This window comes from Heloderma suspectum, chromosome 11, assembly GCF_057233095.1.
Source record: "Heloderma suspectum isolate Gila_16-S chromosome 11, 16-S_ref, whole genome shotgun sequence".
NCBI lineage: Eukaryota > Metazoa > Chordata > Lepidosauria > Squamata > Helodermatidae > Heloderma > Heloderma suspectum.
Genome location: NC_139468.1, coordinates 11,584,406 through 11,602,325, shown reverse-complemented (window position 1 = coordinate 11,602,325; position 17,920 = coordinate 11,584,406). Strand labels below are relative to the sequence as shown.

At 48.5% G+C, this 17,920-nt stretch overlaps 1 protein-coding gene across 5 annotated transcripts in view; it reads right to left on the bottom strand.

The window, feature by feature from the left end:
• Positions 1-14,865: 14,865 nt before the first annotated feature.
• The window catches only part of SCAPER (S-phase cyclin A associated protein in the ER), a 238,025-nt gene continuing 234,970 nt past the window's right edge, over positions 14,866-17,920 (bottom strand). For 3 of the 5 annotated variants that reach the window (XM_084816790.1, XM_084816784.1, XM_084816789.1), the window contains one exon: positions 14,866-16,001. In XM_084816790.1, coding sequence (XP_084672916.1) covers positions 15,898-16,001 — 104 coding nt within the window. In that variant the 3' untranslated portion in view covers positions 14,866-15,897. The remainder of the gene's footprint in view (positions 16,002-17,920) is intronic. The other 2 variants (XR_014785311.1, XR_014785312.1) reach the window with 1 other exon arrangement.

Genomic DNA, 17,920 nt, shown 5'->3' with positions numbered 1-17,920 from the left:
AAAATCCCTACCACTAATTGATCAGCTAAGGGTGCAAACCTATGGCCACTAGTCAGCAGCTAGACAGCCATAGGGTTGGTCGGTTCCTGGGACTGACCTTGGAGCCTGTGCTGAGGCTGCTTCTCGGACAACCGGCCTCCACCCCCTCCCGTGCCTCCTCGTGGGTCTCATATTCCATGCTTGGAAGAGCAGCGTGGAGTGGGGGACATGGGGCGTTCCTGGGGGCGGGCTGGGGTGGGGAAGTTGGAAGTGCCAGTATGACACTTCCTATGTGTCATCCGGCCTCCCCATCCCGCGCTCTAGGTCCTGCGACTAGACAGCTGGAATCGGGTGTAGCTGCAAAAGCAGGGCGGTGGGAACACGGAGGAGATGCGCTCCTTCGCCCTCCCCTGGGGTCAGAGGCGGCCGTCGATCCCCATAGGATTGCTCTCTCTGTGTGCAATCCTGTGCATGTTTAGACAGAAAAACGTTCTACAACTCCCAGCATGCCCCAGTCAGTATAGCTGGCTGCGGCATCCTGGCAGTTTTAGGACTTTTTTCTGTCTAAACATGCATAGGATTGCACACTAATTTATCAGTTAGATACTTATGAAATACCCGACTTTGAGAAATAGTGTTGTAAAATAAGGTAAGCTGATAGTGATACTCTCTCAGAAATATGGAGGTGCTTCCAGACAGCTCCTAGCACTATCAGTCAAAGGACATTGTGAGCCTGTTCCATCTTTCCCTCCCTAAGAGATCTTCTGTGGTAAGAAAGAAGGTGAAAGAAGCGGTGGGAAAACAAGGGAGGATTTCAAATGGAAGACCACAATGTCCGGACCCCCTGTAAAATTCCATGAATGAGGCAGGATGATTGCACAATAAGAACCTCATGTGGAAGCACCACAGGTTTGAAAACAGCAGGGCTGCTCAAAATAATACTTCCAGAACTAATCTGATGGAGCTGTAGATCTGATAGTTCTTGTCTAGAGCCCTTCTCCAGAGTGCAGAATTTAACACCCTGCCGCCCCCCCCCCCCCCGGACAGTGGAGTTAGAATGAGTCACATTCCAGCTCATTGTGATGGACACACAGCTGTACTGCCATCCTCTCAGAGAAATAAATTGTTTAGATCCCGATTTATTATTGGTCTGTGTGACCTTGACAGCTAAATCCTATACATGTCTCCCCAGATGCAAGTCCCATTGAATTCCATAGGGCTTACTCCCAAGTAAATGTATAGGATTGCAGCCTGAATTATTAAACCCTGGATGTGACGTTTTACATTACAGGGAGATTTAAACTGCATACAGTTTCTACGTTCACCTCCACAACCATTCTCTCTCCCTCTCTGGCTATATTAGATGGAGCGGTGGATGGGCTTGCGTACATATTAATAAACACTAGGAACTTGCAAAACCAGAACTGCCACTTTACAAAAACTAAGAAGCACTTAAAAAAAAAAAAGAGGGAATTTTTCCCAGATAAAATGTCTGGTGGTAGCTTTCAACTCTGCTTAGACCAGCCTGATTAAATCTGTCAACAGTGAGGGCCCTTTTGGAGTTCGGGTGTCTATGGAGCACAGCTGTATGGAGCAGCGGGGTTCCAAAATGGTGGCTATCTCTCGTGTTCTATAGCACTTGTGTGCACTGGGACATAGTCCAACGGAAGGGCACCTAATCCCAGAGCAAAGTTCTCCAGTTTGCGCTGCCCACTAGCTCATTTGACTCAGAGGGATCATTTGAGGATATTGATTGAACTAGCCTGCCGTTTCACAAATGGCTTTGTACTTGAGCCTGCGAAGTCCTATTGTCTATGTGGAGTGCCTTTTCTCTGGTGTTCTCAGAACCTGTCTTTTCCAGAGATGTATGTGGTGTGATCCTACGGGCATTTACTCAGGATTTTGTGGGACTCAGCCCTTCATAAGCGAGTTTAGCATTGCATTATGCGTCGTGCACAACAGCACACGTTCCCAGGAGACTGGGAAGGGATGTTTCCGTACAGCATCACTGCACGGAACTTGGGGCCGTAGTTCTGCGAGGCAGGGAACTGTTCTGATTAGCAATCTCAAAAACCTACAGTCACCATAGTTCCTTGGATATTGCCATGTCAATTAACACAGCCTAAAATTGGATTCGATTTAGTAATGGAGATGTGTCTCCACTACGGTGTTCACATGTCCTACTTTACAGAGGGTCAGACTGATTGCATTGGCATATGCCTGTCCTTGGCCAGTGCAGCAAACGCTGAGTATGTTTGCATGGTTGTTCCATCCACTGCGTCGTCAATGTAATGCTCTAGACAATTAGAACTAGAATATAGATCATCGTTCACAGCATCTTGCAGTCTTGTTGGGAAGTTTGCTCTACAGATCTTAGCCATGAACATGCAAGCTGATCCTCAGCCTTCAGTAGTGGTACTGGTAGGTTATTTGAGATTCTGGACTTAGGGTGCAATCCTAGGCATGTTTAGACAGAGAAAAGTCCTACAACTCCCAGCATTCCCCCACCAGCATAGCTGGCGGGGGAATGCTGGGAGTTGTAGGATTTCTCTGTCTAAACATGCCTAGGACTGCACCCTAAGGATTTCTCTGTCTAAACATGCCTAGGGAGGCACCCATAAGCATCTTACTGGAGGGGGGTGGGCGCAATGTATTTAGTTGGTAATGTGTATTACTTCACTCACTTCAAAATGCAACAAGCCAGCCCTGCTGTGTTTGGGGCCCCTTCTGTAGAGTACATCTGCCCCAAAGTCCAACCCTGATGGCTTTAACATCTGCAATATGGAGCTAATAATAATAGTGGTCGACCTTACCGGCTTGTTTTAAGGAAGACTGAGATAATGAATTTCTTCCTTTCTCACCTGTCCATCCACCCTCCTTTCAAGGAGCTTAGGACAGCATACATGGGGGTTACTCCTTTTTAGTGTCACAATAGCCTTGTAAGGCAGGTTAGATGGAGAGTGTGTGACTAAACCTGGGGTAGGGAACCTTTTTCAGTGGAAGAACTGAATTCCATTTTGGAGAAGCTCTGGGAGGGGTGAATTTGAGGGGAGGGTGGAGCCAGAGGCAAAAGGCGTAAGGGCCAAAAATACAACCCCCCCCCCCCGCATATTATAGCGTAAAGGTCTTACTGCCAGTAACTAAGCTTTAGGAGAGGCATTTAATCTTTTAGAAAAGATGGGAAACTACCAAATGACTGGTGGTTGGGGGGAAAGGGGTGGAGCCAGAGGAAGTGGTGTGGCTATCTGGGCAACCCCATAGGCCAGCTTTGGGCCTGAGGTTTCCCATCCCTGGACTACAGCAGGATCACCCAGCAAGCCTTGCGGCTGAGCAAGGACTCTGACCCAGGTTTTCCAGCATCCTAACCACTACACCGTATCTCAAAGATCAGAGTGGGACTCAAACCCTCAGCTCTTGATTCAAGATGTGAGGTGATGCACAGCACCAAGAGATGTGAAGCTTTCTGAGTGTTGAAGAGTCCTGTGATATTGCCCCTGCTTGAGATTATACTGTTAAGCATTATATAGTGATTAAGGGGGGGGTCTCCCTACTCCCGGCCAAGTAGAGCGCCTCCTTCCTGCCCCACTTGTGTCCCGATTGGGGTGCAAATGGTGCAGAGAGGGACTCGGTCCCACAAGCTCCAATTGGAGATCGCATGAACATTCTAACCCCCGGGTTTGGGGCGGGGTCCAAGGAGGATGCTCGACCTCTGTGGGCCGGAGGTTGTCCTCCCCTGGCTTACATCACGGTAGAGGACCATGTGGCCTTCCAGATGTTATTGGAACCCAAGTCCTATTAGGCACAGCCAACATGGGCAATAGTCTGGACCGGTGGAGATTTAAGTAATTAATTGCAACATTTATATACCGCTCCACATCTAAACAGAAACATCTAAACAGGGCATTGTAGTCCAACATCATTTGGTGCTCTGCCGGTTCCTCACCTTGCCTGGAAGAATGCTGAACCTTTTGAATGGTTGCCTGTTGTACTGCTGCAAAATGCACAAGAGACCTGCCAGAAGAAGAAGAAAGCAGCAGCCCTATTTTGTAGCCTAGGACTCAGGCAATGAGTGATGAGCTTCCCCCAAGGTAACCTTCAAATAAAAAAACACACACCAAATTTGGCTCGAAATTCCTGAGGGCTCCAGCTATTAAAGAAAAGGGTGCATATCACTGCATGCATGTTTCCAGGGTCTTCCTGAGGCACACTTCTCATGGGATGTTAACAACATAAATTTTATTTGTTTGTTGCATTTATATCTTGCCTTTCTTCCAAGGAGCCTTGCATGATCCTCCTCATTTTATCCCCACAACAACCCTGTGAGGTAGGTTAGGTTGAGAGTCAGTGCCTGGCTCAGAGTCACCCAGCGAGCTTCATGGCCAGGTGGGGACTAGAACCCAGGTCTCCTAAATCCCAGTCCAACACTCTAACCACTACGCCACACTGGCTCTCGCAAGAAGAGTCCTGCTAGATCAGCCCATCTCTAGACCTATGTACTGTTTCCAACAGCAGCCAGCCAGGCTGCCTCTGGGAAGCCCAAAAGCAATGCATGGGGGTAATGTTGTTTCCCCCGACATCTGGTTTTCAGAGGTAGACAGCCTGTGAGGGTGGAGGCTCTATTTAGGGTGTGCTCCTAAGCATGTTTAGACAGAAAAAAATCCTACAGTTCCCAGCATTCCCCAGCCAGCATGGCTGGCTGGGGAATGCTGGGAGTTGTAGAACTTTTTTCGGTCTAAACACGGATAGGATTGTACCTGTACTCATCATTGCTGATAGATGTTGAGCCACTTATCCTGAGGGGCAATCATGTTAAAAGTACGATCCTGAAGATGCTGGCTCAGAAGTAAGTCCTACGGAGCTCAGTGACGCTTACTCCCTAGTAAGCAGTAGTGTAGTGGAGCCAGGGCTCAAGGAGTCAAAGTACCCGGACTTTTTTTTATTAGCAGGGATGATGACATAGCCTGCCACCCTGTTCAGGCATCCCCTGTTCCCTCTGAGTTTAGCTGCAGTCTTCACAGCTGGAGGGGGTGGGGAATGGATTTTCCCAGTTTACATTCCAATTCCAAAGAAGGGCAATGCCAAAGAGTGTTCAAACTACCATACAATTGCGCTCATTTCACATGCCAGCAAGGTGATGCTCAAAATCCTACAAGCTAGGCTTCAGCAGTAGGTGAACCGAGAACTACCGGAAGTACAAGCTGGGTTCCGAAGAGGCAGAGGAACTAGAGATCAAATTGCCAACATTCGCTGGATCATGGAGAAAGCAAGAGAATTCCAGAAAAACGTCTATGTCTGCTTCATTGACTACGCTAAAGCCTTTGATTGTGTGGATCACAACAAACTGTGGCAAATCCTTAAAGTGATGGGAGTACCAGACCACCTTACCTGTCTCCTGAGAAACCTGTACGAGGGTCAAGAAGCAACAGTAAGAACCGGACATGGAACAACCAATTGGTTCAAAATTGGGAAAGGAGTACGACAAGGCTATATATTGTTGTCCTGCTTATTTAACTTATATGCAGAGTACAACATGAGAAACGCCAGGTTGGATGAATCACAGGTTGGAATTAAGATTGCTGGGAGAATTATCAACAACCTCAGATATGCAGACAATACCACCCTAATGGCAGAAAGCAAAGAGGATCTCAAGAGCCTCTTGTTGAGGGTGAAAGAGGAGAGTGCAAAAGCTGGTTTGAAACTCAACATTAAAAAAACGAAGATCATGGCATCTGGCCCCATCACTTCCTGGCATATAGAAGGGGAAGAAATGGAAGCAGTGACAGATTTTACTTTCTTGGGCTCCAAGATCACCGCAGACGGTGACTGTAGCCATGAAATTAAAAGACACTTGCTCCTTGGAAGGAAAGCTATGGCAAACCTAGACAGCAGAGTAAGAAGCAGAGACATCACCTTGCCGACAAAGATTCGTATAATCAAAGCTATGATTTTCCCAGTAGTAACGTATGGCTGTGAGAGCTGGACTATATGGAAGGCTGAGTGCCGAAGAATCGATGCTTTCGAACTGTGGTGCTGGAGAAGACTCTTACGAGTCCCCTGGACTGCAAGGAGGTCAAATCAGTCAGTCCTAAAGGAAATCAACCCTGAGTGCTCATTGGAAGGACAGATACTGAAGCTGAAGCTCAAATATTTTGGCCACCCAATGCAAAGAGAAAACTCCCTGGAAAAGACCCTGATGCTGGGAAAGATTGAAGGCAAAAGGAGAAGGGGACGGCAGAGGATGAGATGGCTAGATAGCATCACTGATGCAATTAATATGAACTTGAGCATGCTCCGGGAGAGAGCGCAGGACAGGAAGGCCTGGTGTGCTATGGTCACGAAGAGTTGGACATGACTGAACAACAACAATCCCTGTTGTAATTGAAAGTATTTTGGGGTGGCTTGGTCTAGAATGGGTATGTAACACCCCTTAGCTTTAGGAAAGGCATGTAACTCTCTGTCTCTTTCACACACAGAGGGATCTACACAGCAGCCTGCATTTCTGGACTTTCCTTGGGGCATGGCTGTGGTGACTGTCATGATGGCTACCTGCACTTCAAAATTTGCCACTACACCACTGCTACGAAGTACGGTTAGGACTGCACGGTTGCTCTGTGGCAACACGCACAACTGGGAGTCTCCTGACATCTTCAAGAAGACTGACAGATGTATTGTGGCTTAAGGTTCGGTGTGCTAGAGCCCACCCCATCAGACACATGCAGTGTCATCCTCAGTTGCCTGCGGTGTGTGTGTACGTGTACGTGGACCGAAAAAAAGGGCCACGAAATATAAGAGGTTCAGTCTGCGACCTTTTCTCTGCAAAGTTCACGTGTAGCCTGGATCGGCACAATGATAAGCCATCTAAGCCCAGTGGCCATGCGTCGCCACATCTTGGGGGCTAATGAATTTCACAAGTGAATTAACTTAGTTGTGTTTAAGTGAATTTGCTGAGCAAATTGCTGTAAACTAATAGCTTAGCTAAGCCCAACTGCCTTCACCCGCCCAGCCCCCTCTTCCATTCCCCCGCCCTGAATATAGGAGTAGGGTTTCACTGGGAGATGTTTAGAGCCGAGAATGCCCAAAGGCAAGGGCAGGGTGTGTGTGTCCATCTGTGTCTGGTGAGCAGGCGCGAGGCCGAAAGCCGACCTGGCTGAGAGTTGACAGCTGGACAGTGTCTGCCACCGCACCTGAGGGCTGCAGGCTAGCTTAGGGGCACAGGGCAGGCCAAGAGGCACACCACGCAGGTCGCTGCCACTTCTCACCCCGCCCCCAAGCATCTGTCGCCTGAGGCCAGGCCTGCTGCTGAGGACAACCCCTGCAGGTGAGAATCGCAACAACAGTGCTGTAGTCTGTCCTGCAAAACAAGCAGCTGTGAAGCAGCTTGGCTCCTGCATATAGCAGCAGGCCCAGCGCCAACACTTGGCATCCTAGGGCAGCTGCCACTGCCCCAGCAGGGCCCACCAGTGTTGACAACCTGCCTGGAGCCCCTCCACATCAGGCAGTTGGATCTCTTGCAACTCTCTATTTTAATTTCCTCCAATGCCACAGAGCAGGGATCGGCAGCTTGCTGCCCCCAGATGTTTTGGACTACAGTACCGCAGTCCCTCACCATTGGCCTTGCTGGCTGGGACCTGTGGGAGTTATAGTCGAAAGCATCTGGAAGGCACCACCAGGTTGCCTAGCCCAGAGTGACATGACATCGGGTGTTCTGGGGCATTGTGGGAGATTTAAACATCTGGAGGAGAGCGCCATGTTGAGGAAGGGTGCTCTCTCTAGTCCAGCATCCTGTTTCTCACAGCGGCCAACGAGATGACTCTGGAAAGCGCACAAGCAGGACTGGAGCACAATTAAGCACCCATTGATGTGCAGCCATCACATCCAGTAGCCTTTAAGACAGATCTCCGGGGCGTGGGGGGAGGGCACACTGCTAGGCACTTAACAGATCCAGGGCTCAGGCCCATAGGACACAAACTGCATATGCCCATTTATATCTCTGTATGCACATTTAGAAATAATTGCTATGATTTACTTAATTTTCACAGGAGGCAAAACCAGCCCATTCGTCTCACGTCCAAATAATCTCAAATAAAATGAATTCTTTAGTGAAGAACGTAAGAAGAGCCATGCTGGATCAGACTGATCTAGTCCTGCATTTTGTTCACATAGTGGCCCATGGGGAAACCCACAAGTAGGACAACAGCACTCGCTGACCCAGAGCATTCCAAACCAAAGGGAAAAGTCCCCCCCCCCCCGCTTACTTGCTATACAGGGGAAGATTTTTGGAGGGGTGTTGCGGGACGGGGATAGTTAACCGTTCTCTTCCCAGCTGCACTCCCCCTTGAAAATTGCCCCCTGCATGGCCATTAAGCTGAGAAAAAAAAACCACATTCCATTAAACACCAGTGGACACTCACGGCTATGGGGAATAGATCCAGGCTGCTGGGATTTGGGGCAGGGCCCCACGGGCCCAGGCCTAGCAAGGTGTCTACCAGTGGCCATCACCGCCACACCTTGCAGCAGCAAGATCCCATAAAACCAACTGCCTGCCCACACACACAGCTGGAGAATAGGATGCATGTTTAGGACAGAAAAAGGATGTTTCTGTCTAAACATGCATCCTATTTAGGAGAATAGGATGCATGTTTACACAGAAAAAAGTCCTACAGCTCCTCGCATGCCCCAGCCAGCCATGCTGTTCAAACATGCATAGGATTGCACCCTTAATGTCCCAGGCAAAGAGAAGGGTGGCTCTCTAACTTCAGAAAGGTAAGGGGTGTGTGTGTGAGAAGGGCTGGAACTGCTGGAACAGCAATCCCCCCCACACACACACATACACACATGGTCTTGTCACACGCAGTTGGAGAATAGGAAACTTAAGGTGCAATCCTAAGCATGTTTAGACAAAAAAAAAGTCCTACAACTCCCAGCATGCCCTAACCCGGTGCTGTCCTGGCACTGGGGGAAATTAAAATAGAGGCTTGCAAGAGATCCGGCTGTCTGACGCGGAGGGGCTCTGGACAGGCTGCCGGCGCTGGTGGGCTGCGCTGGGAGTTGTAGGATTTGTTTCTGTCTAAACATGCATAGGATTGCGCCTTCAGTGGCCCCTAATGGGGGTGGGCGGCTAATGGATCGCGCGTTCGGCGCAGATTAGCGCGCACCGGTCTCCCTGTCCACGTTCAGGTTGTGAAATCCAGTAGCGGCGCTCCTTAGGGAAGGTCCGTTGAAAAGAATGAGGCTTGCGCTGGCCCCATTCATTCCATCGGGTCTGCTCTAAGTGGGGTTTCACCCAGGGTTCGCTGCGGGGCCCCGCCGCGCCCTCGCCTCCCGCCTCCGTCTGGCTCTGCGCGCCCGCCTCGCTCGCACCCGTCCCCGCCTCGGCGTGCGCGCGCGCGAGCGAGGCGGGCTGGGCGGGGAGCGATTTGTCCCCGGGGGCGTTTAGGCCGCGGTCGGTCTCGAGGCGTGTATTAATTCTCCCGTCTAGACGGCGGAGGGGCCGGGCGGCTCCTTATCTGCGCCTGGCATCGCCTGCAAGCGATACCGCTACCGCTGCTCGAGACGCGTCGAGGGTGCTGCGAAGGGGCGACCGGGGCGCGGGGGCGCGGGGGGGCGCTGCCCGCTCCCGGAAAGAACCGGTCCTGGCGGGTCCGCGGTGGCATCTCGAGCCGCCGGCACGTGGGAGGAGGCGGCTCAGCGCCCAGCGAAGGCGCCTCCCCGGAGCGGCTGGACGGCTCGGCCCCGCGCACTTCAGCGGAGCGTGGAGCGGGTGGCCCGGGGGGAGATCTGGCGAAAAGACGGCCTGCCCCCCCCCGCCCATCCTTTCTCCCCAGGCTTGTAGTCAGGGGTGCTCCGCAGGCCTGCCCCCTCTGTTTTCTCTGCCCCCCTAATTTCTTTTTACAAATAATAAAAAAACAGTTCACAGTTTTGCCTTTAAAAGGCCTGCGAAGCAGATGAACAGCCCCCGTAGCTTTTCGCCCCCCCCCCCTTTTAAGCTGGCTAAGGGCCTGTTTCTCATAGGGCAGTGATCCTGTGCACCTTTTCCTCGGGGGAGGGGGAGAAAGAGCAAAGGCAGGACCAGAAGGGGGGGCTGAGCACCCGCCCCCCAAATAAGCAGCCGTCTGCCCCACACATGGGTGGCACAATATGTAAGGCCATCAATGGCTACTAGTCCTGATGGCTATACGCTGCCTCCAGTATCAGAGGCAGTAGGCCTATGGACACCAGTTGCTGGGGAACATGGGTGCTGCTGCAGTTATGTCCTGCATGAGGGTTTCCCGTGAGGGCCACTGTGTGAACAGAATGGTGGACTGGATGGACCCTTGGTCTGATCCAGCATGGCTCTTCTTAGGTCCTTGTGAAGGGAAAGGCGCTTTCCCCCACAGGAGGTAGTTATAACTGACTCATGTTGAGCTGGCAATAAAACTACAATATCTTTCTGCAGCACACCCACAACCTTTAAAGTAACCAGGAAACAGATGCCCAAGAAGCTCCAGCCTGATGCTCCCTGGAGGTGTTGGACTACAACCTCCATCATGCCCAGCCAGCCATTGGCCCTGTTGGCTGGGGATGATGGGAGTTGCAGACAACACCTCCGGAGGGCGCTAGGTTGGAGAAGGCTGCACTTGACGGACTTCATACCCTCCAATGCACTATGTCCCATCTGTAGGACCGCCCTGCGTCCTGCGCCATAATTGCCTAGTGCTGCCACTGCTTGGGAGTAAGTCCCATTTGGGGCCAGTCCAAGCCATTTTGCTGCTTAAGGCAAAGGACAAAATGGCGCCCCTCTCCCCCATTCACAGCTGACATGACAGTTGACTCTTACTTCAGTCATGATGATGGAGCAGGTTCCCTGACGGCACCTGTAGGCAGCAGATAAGCTTAGGGGGCAGAGGGCAGGTCCCATGGCCCACACAACTCTGCCCTCCAACACTAGGGCTGGGCGACATGTGGCCCTCCAGATGTTTTGGCCTACAACTGCCATAATCCCAAACTATCAGCTAGGCTTGCTAGGGCTGATGGGAGTTGTAGGCCAAAACATCCGGAGGACCACAAGTTGCCCACCCGTCCAACACTGTGTCATCACTCCCCCTGCCCTCAGCATCCACTGCCTGAGGCAGCTGCCTCTCACTTTGCTTGATGGTAGGGCTGGCTCTGACCCCACTGAACGCAATGGGGCTCACTGGAAGGATTTCCACACCGAGTGGTTTTATTCAAAGGATACAATTGCAAGCACATTTGAAAAGGAGGCAGTCAGAGTCCCCTTGTGCTCAGTGGGATGCAGTTCTGAGTAAACATGTTTACAGCAGCCTTCTTCAACCTGGTGCCCTCCTATGCTGGCTGGGGATGCTAGGAGTTGTAGTCCAACACATCTGGAGGGCACCAGGTTGGAGAAGGATGGCTTAAGGTAACCCCATAAGGCTCTCTAATCCAATGCACACTTACTTAGGTGTAAACCCCATTGAACTCAGTGGGGCTTACTTCAGAGGAAACACACCTAGGATTGGATTGTCACCTGTTTACCTGGAAGCCCATTTTGCATGTTCAGCAGCATGAGGCCGTAGAATCTCACGGAGAGGGAGAAGACTGTACCACTTCAGCTTGTGGGTGTGGGGGGCATTTATTTCTGAATGCTCCCCCGGGGCTGCAGGTAAAAAGATTAGCCCAGCCTAGGCCTTGATGTGCTAGTTTTCTACTTGTGGGGTTTACTTTTTTCTAACACGTGTACAAAATTTGACTTACTCATCTGAAGTGGTGCTTTTCAAATGGTGCTGCCTCTGCACTCACTAAGGGGCCATAGCTCAGCAGCAGAGCACCTGCTTTGCAGGCAAAAGGTCCCTGGTTCAGTCTGTAGCATCTCCAGAGTAAATGATAAGATGACAAAACAGCTCTGCATGAGAACTCAACAGAAAAAAGGCACCTCATCACTGCTGTAAACTTTTCAAATATTATATATAATACTAAGCATGTCGGTGCTTTAAGATAATCTGGTGAGGCCTTTTGCCATGTCCCCCTGCCCATTTGATGAGGTCAGGCAGGCAGTGACCAGCAGAAGGGCCTTTGCAGTGGTGGCACCCCATTTGTAGAACATCTTGCTGAGGTCTGAATGCTGGGCACCCCCACTTATGACCTCCTGGCATCAGGTGGAAATGGTTTGTATTCTAGGCCAGGAATAGGCAACCTGGTACCCTCCAGATGTTTTTGGACTACAACTCCCCATAAGCTCCACCCAGCATGGTTAATGGTAAGGGATTATGGGCATTGTAGTCCAAAACATCTGGAGGGCCACAGGTTGCCTGCTCCGTCCTCGGCATTCTATTGCCGCCATTTTGAACTGTCATTTTGATGTGAACTGGATTTTTACCTAGACTGTTTTATTCAAGCTGCTGCTATGTTGTTTTAGTGTGTGTGCCCATGCCTGTATGTCTTTAAAATTCCATTATTTATTCTGCTTTTTATGTTTTTTTCCTTCTGAGATGCTTGAACAGTTCTGGAGAGATGGGATACAAATCTGTTAAACGTACACAAACACACACGTATTATAACTAGGTATATTTCTACCTTCAGAATGTTTCTTTTAGAACATGGGACACAATCTTGATTGGTAACTAAAACCTGCCTTGGATTCCCTGCACCCAAGAATCCAGCATTTGACCTTTCCTGGCCAATCAAACCCCTTGTGGCCCTTGGGGGATATGTGTCCCTGGAAAGCAACACCCCCCCAGAGGCAGCTCTTTCTGCATGCAGGTCATGTCTAATTAAAGTGCCAATCACAACTGTCCAAGGTTTTCCCCTTGCCCCCGTTTCCATTCATACTTCTATCAAGCTGTGAACCTTGCAGAGAAGGAGAGCTCAATTCATGGGGCTCTTTTAATTAAACGTTTAATTGCAATCCTGGTCTGGTTTCTTGGGAGGTTAATCACAGCTGTCTTAATTATTTATGGCTTTTTGGCAAAATTCCGCCTTGATCCGAAGTATTTATACAGTCGGTTGGGCAACATCTTGCAGGAAATCTCATCAGCAGCAATTGTCTGCTCTTTCCAAATTGTCACCAAACTAAATGGTGGAAGGAAAAGTCTTTACACAGTTCTGCCTTTTTCTAAACCCAGCCCAGCCACACTGCGGACAGCAATTAGATGTGTTTAATGAACAATCTCTCCCTGGTACAGGGCGAAGGAACCCCGGTGTGTATGCTCAAGGCACCCACAGAAATTGTTCAGACCCTACGTGATAATCCTCACTGAAGGTGGCTCCAGTTCCTCCTTCTCTGGGTCGTTCTTGCAGAGTACCATATCTAGGCGTCTCCATCCAGTACTGGACATTCAATCCCACATTTTATTGTTCCGGCATTGTTGTGGCTTCCTAAAGTAGTTTCCCAATAGTGAGAACACAAGGTAAGATTGGCAGACATTAAATCACTTCCCAGGGTAGAACCACAACGGCACCAAAGGCAAAACAGAGAATGCACACAAAAGGTGGTGAGAACAATGCTGAAGTCAGCAACATCTGCACTGGCTTCCTTTTTAGTAAGAAGGTCCTGGCCATATGTGGAGGAGCACTGGAACGGGAAGACCTTTGAGTGCTGTAGAATCTTCATCACTGCAGCAAAAGCGTTTTTGGTTGGATTCATGCAAGTGGATTCAGTTCCACCTGAATGAGAAGGATTGCTGGAAGACCTCAATATCACTTTCTGATTTATATCACAGAATGTCCATCCGTAGAGGTGACAGTATATATTTATCTGACAAAGAAAATACCTTGAATGGTGGAAGGTGGTTGGATATGGTAACCTGTCAAATCCATTTCAGCTCTTCCAACTTTAGAGGGAAGTTCATGCATGCAGTTATTTCATCTCCTCACGAACATGGAGAAATGTCAGTGTAAATTTAAAAAAAGGTGTGTGTAGGGCACATGAAGCCATCAAGCTGTTGGACTGAGAGCTAATCTTTGAAGGCCTTCCTTGGAGCACCTCCACTCCCTGGCATGAGGCAGGCAACCACCGAGGGCCTTTCACCGCTTAAGAAATTATCTCCTGGTATCAAGATTAATGCATTTTTGTTGCCAAGCAAAGTAACGGTTGCATAAATGATCATTTTAATGTCAAATTCAGGCAATATTTGAGCGTTGTTTTTCACATTACTAGTCACTTGTAAAGATTAATTCATTCTGGATCCTTTTCGAGATTCTTGCCCTACATCTCTGCCATTGCATTGAGAGATGTCCTGACATGCACCTTCCAGATCCAGCATGGTGGTGATTTCCTGCGAGAGCATTTTTGTCATGCAAAAGTACTGTAAGACATTAGTCCCAGAGACACTGCAACAATGCACGCTTGTTTTATCAATTTTCCGATGTACCATACTCCAAACCACGTCAAATCTATATGAAAATGGAAGGAGGTGATGGTGGATTACATGAATAAGGTTTTTAAATCCCTGGAAATACTTAATGAAAGATATAAATTCATATTAACAAAACAGAAGGAAATAGCAATGATTGTGGGGGGCCCACATTCGAATAAACAACTCCCTGGCCAACTTTCCGGCTTTGTGTTTGTTTATATATTATTTGTTTCATTTTTATTTTGCCCTTCTTCCAAGAAACTTAATGTGTCTGTCATACATGGTTCTCTCTCTTCCCCAATTTATCTGCACAGCAACCTTGTGAGGTAGGCTAGGCTGAGAGATGGCGAGTAGTTCAAGGTCAGCCAGCAGGCTTCAAGGCTGAGTGTGGAGTTAAACCTGGGTCTCCCCGGTCCTAGTACAGGCTGAGCAGGGTGTATAGCTGAAGTTAACATCATTCAGGGCCCAGGCACCTGAACAGATGTATCGCTGTCAGATTTTTAATGCTGAGTTCCCCTTGGGGTGGAAAATAATAGCAATCACAACAGCAACTCTCACCAGTTGTAATATTGCTTTTAATAAATTTAGTGAAAACTCTCAATGCTTACAGATTATTGAGGATGGCTCTTGTAAAAACACATATATTTTTCTGCAACATACTCCAAAATTTAAACTGAACTGGAAACAATGCCCAAGACGGCTTCGATGGTCTAGTGCAGCCTCCTCCATGCTGGCGCTCTCCAGGGGTGTTGGAATATAACCCCCCAGCATCCACAGCCAGAGTGGCCCTTGGCCACAGCAAGGTTGTAGTCCAACACCTCTTGAGGGCACCAGGGTTGGGCAGGCCAGGCTAGCGACTGGATTAAATTTTCATAGTTTATTATATTTATTTAAGATTTTGCGCTAACTGAACAGATCGGGAGCTTTTGTATAAAAGCTTATACAAAACAGATGACAAAACAGAATAAATTATTTGATCACAGGTTACGTAGAATATAACACAGGGCCTATTCCAATGGAAGGTCCTCCTGCACAAATGCTGCTGAAATGAACGAGACAAGACTGCTGCAGCTCTCTAACACAGCGCCCATTCATTCCAATGGCACCTGTGCAGGAGGGCTTCCTGGTCAACTGTGCCCTTTGTCTTATATTCAGAACGCAATGTCAGCATCTTTACAGTGCAAGAGATACTACACCACAGGGTATAAAGTACAAGGAACCATGGTGTAACACAACCTTCCCCAGCCTGGTGCCATCTGGATGTCTTGGATTACAATTCCCAGCATCCCCAGTGAGGGATGATGGGAGTTGCGATCCAACACATCAGAAGGGGAAGGCAGATGTAGCATATATTAACGAGAAACAAACTTATTTTCAAAATGCCAAAAGAGGATTTTAAAGTATGTACAATTCTTCTGACCCAAATAGTGCAAATTATATTTTTTAGATATATCTATACATATTATCTACAATATGTGCATTTTTAGTACAAAAAGAGTCTTCTGAACAACTTCTTAAAGAGCGCAATGAATTGCTTAACCATTAAAAAGGGTTAGATGCTTTGAAAATGTAAACAACAAAAATCTTATTTTTTCTCTTTCTTCAAGAAGAATTGCCGTGCCTCTTCCCAGGTCTGGCGAGGGAACCTGTTAGAGAGCTCCAGGTAATCTGGGGAACTGAAGATCTTTTCTGCCAAACGGAACAGAAAGGTTAATTGGAACTATTTTGTCATGACATGAAAAATAGGATAGCAAAAACCTCCACACATTTTCAGGGCAATCCTGTGCGTGTTTACTCCGGAGTATTCAAGGGAGCTTTCTGTGTGGCCTTAATGTACTTTACACTTTTTTCATATCAGTAGTTTGTAACGATTTTTCATTAGGCCAGGCTGGAGAACACCTGTCCCCCAAGTCCAGCACATATGCACAGAGGGGAGCAAAAGCTCATCTTCCTCACCTCCAACCCTACGTGTCCACATGGGAGATGCAACATTCAGATAAGGTCAACACTGCAGTCAGTTACCAGAATAAATTGAGGAAACCTACTGCATGACTTTAGGGGCCACGGTGGCTTAGTGGTTAAGACGCTGAACTGCAGACCGGAAGGTCGGCAGGACAGCAGTTCGAGACCCGAGTGCCGTGTGACGGACTGAGCTCCCGTTTTCAGTCCCAGCTCCTGCCAACCTAGCCGTTCGAAAGCAAGAAATTGCAAGAACATAAATAGGTACCGCTTTGGCGGGAAAGGTAACAGCATTCCGTGCACCTTGGTGTTCAGTCATGCCGGCCACATGACCACGGAAGCGTCTTCGGACAGTGCTGGCTCTTCGGCTTAGAAATGGAGATGAGCACCACACCCTAGATTCGGACACAACTGGTTGGGGACACCTTTTTTTTACTGCATGACTTTGGCCTATATGTGTTGGATTTTATGCATATAAGTTGTATGCAAATATTGGGCACCCAACATGGATATGCAGGATACTGGAGGCCATGCAGATGTGCCAGGAGGAGGAAAAGGCAGGGATGCCCTCACTGTCCTCCATGCATGTGGGCCAGACTGGGGAAAGGCATTAGCCCTATTCGGGCATTCCCAAAGTGACAACACTTAGACATACGAGGAGGAGATTCGGAATCAGCATTCTGAATCATGTGGAGAGCCCACACGGATAGAGGCAGCTCTCCTCTTCACAGCCACCCTCCGTGTGTAGTGGGCAATGAAAGTGATGACGGAGGGGGGCGAGGCAAGTGTGCTCCCCTTCGTGTGTTTACTGTCATCATAGTTGGAAAGACGAATAGGGCTATAGTCTGACCCAGCTCCTATTCTATAACAACAACAAGATAGTAACAGTAATGAAGGAGGAAAGTTATTCCTAAAATAAAAATACAAAGCTTCGAAAAACATATATGTTCCCTGTGAGTGGTACAAAATGATTGGAAAGAGGCTTTAAATAAATAAATAAATAAATATAAAATCCTTGTTGTTAATCTTGGGTCTCTGTAGAAAATCCAGCCTCCATCTTCAAGACACCCTTCTTTTTTTAATCCCTCCTGCAAAAATAATCTTAGAAGCAGGATGGTCTCACAAAACCCTGCCCGGTGCATGTGAGTCTTTGCAAGTTTAAATAATTCCTTGTAAAAAGCCATGGGAAAAAAAAGTCTTCATGCACTGGGTTGCTTTCAGTTTCAGGTGGCATTGTGGTTCATTTGTGCTTTTTATTCTTTTAATGGAAGCTCCAGTTTTGCTCTGTTAAAACAGTGAAGGTGGTCATGTCGGTTCAGGAAGGGTTACCCCTGCCTGGCATTTAAAATGGCTTTATGAGGGAAGAATACATGGCAGCATGATTTGGAAGTAGTCGAAGTTAATAGCTGATCTGTGCCTCAAGCCTCTCTAGAAGACAAGAGCAGTTCAGGTGACTTCCCTCCTTGGCTGATCCTGCTGCGGGCCAACTTCTGGAGGAGGAGCCGTGTCAATGTGTTGCACCCAACCCAACAAAGAGCCTCATGTCACTTTAAAGACTCCACAGATTTATTATGGCATAAGCTTTTACAGGCCGGAGTCCACTTCATCGGATGCATGAAGCGTTATCCTCAGTTGCCAGGTATTATGGT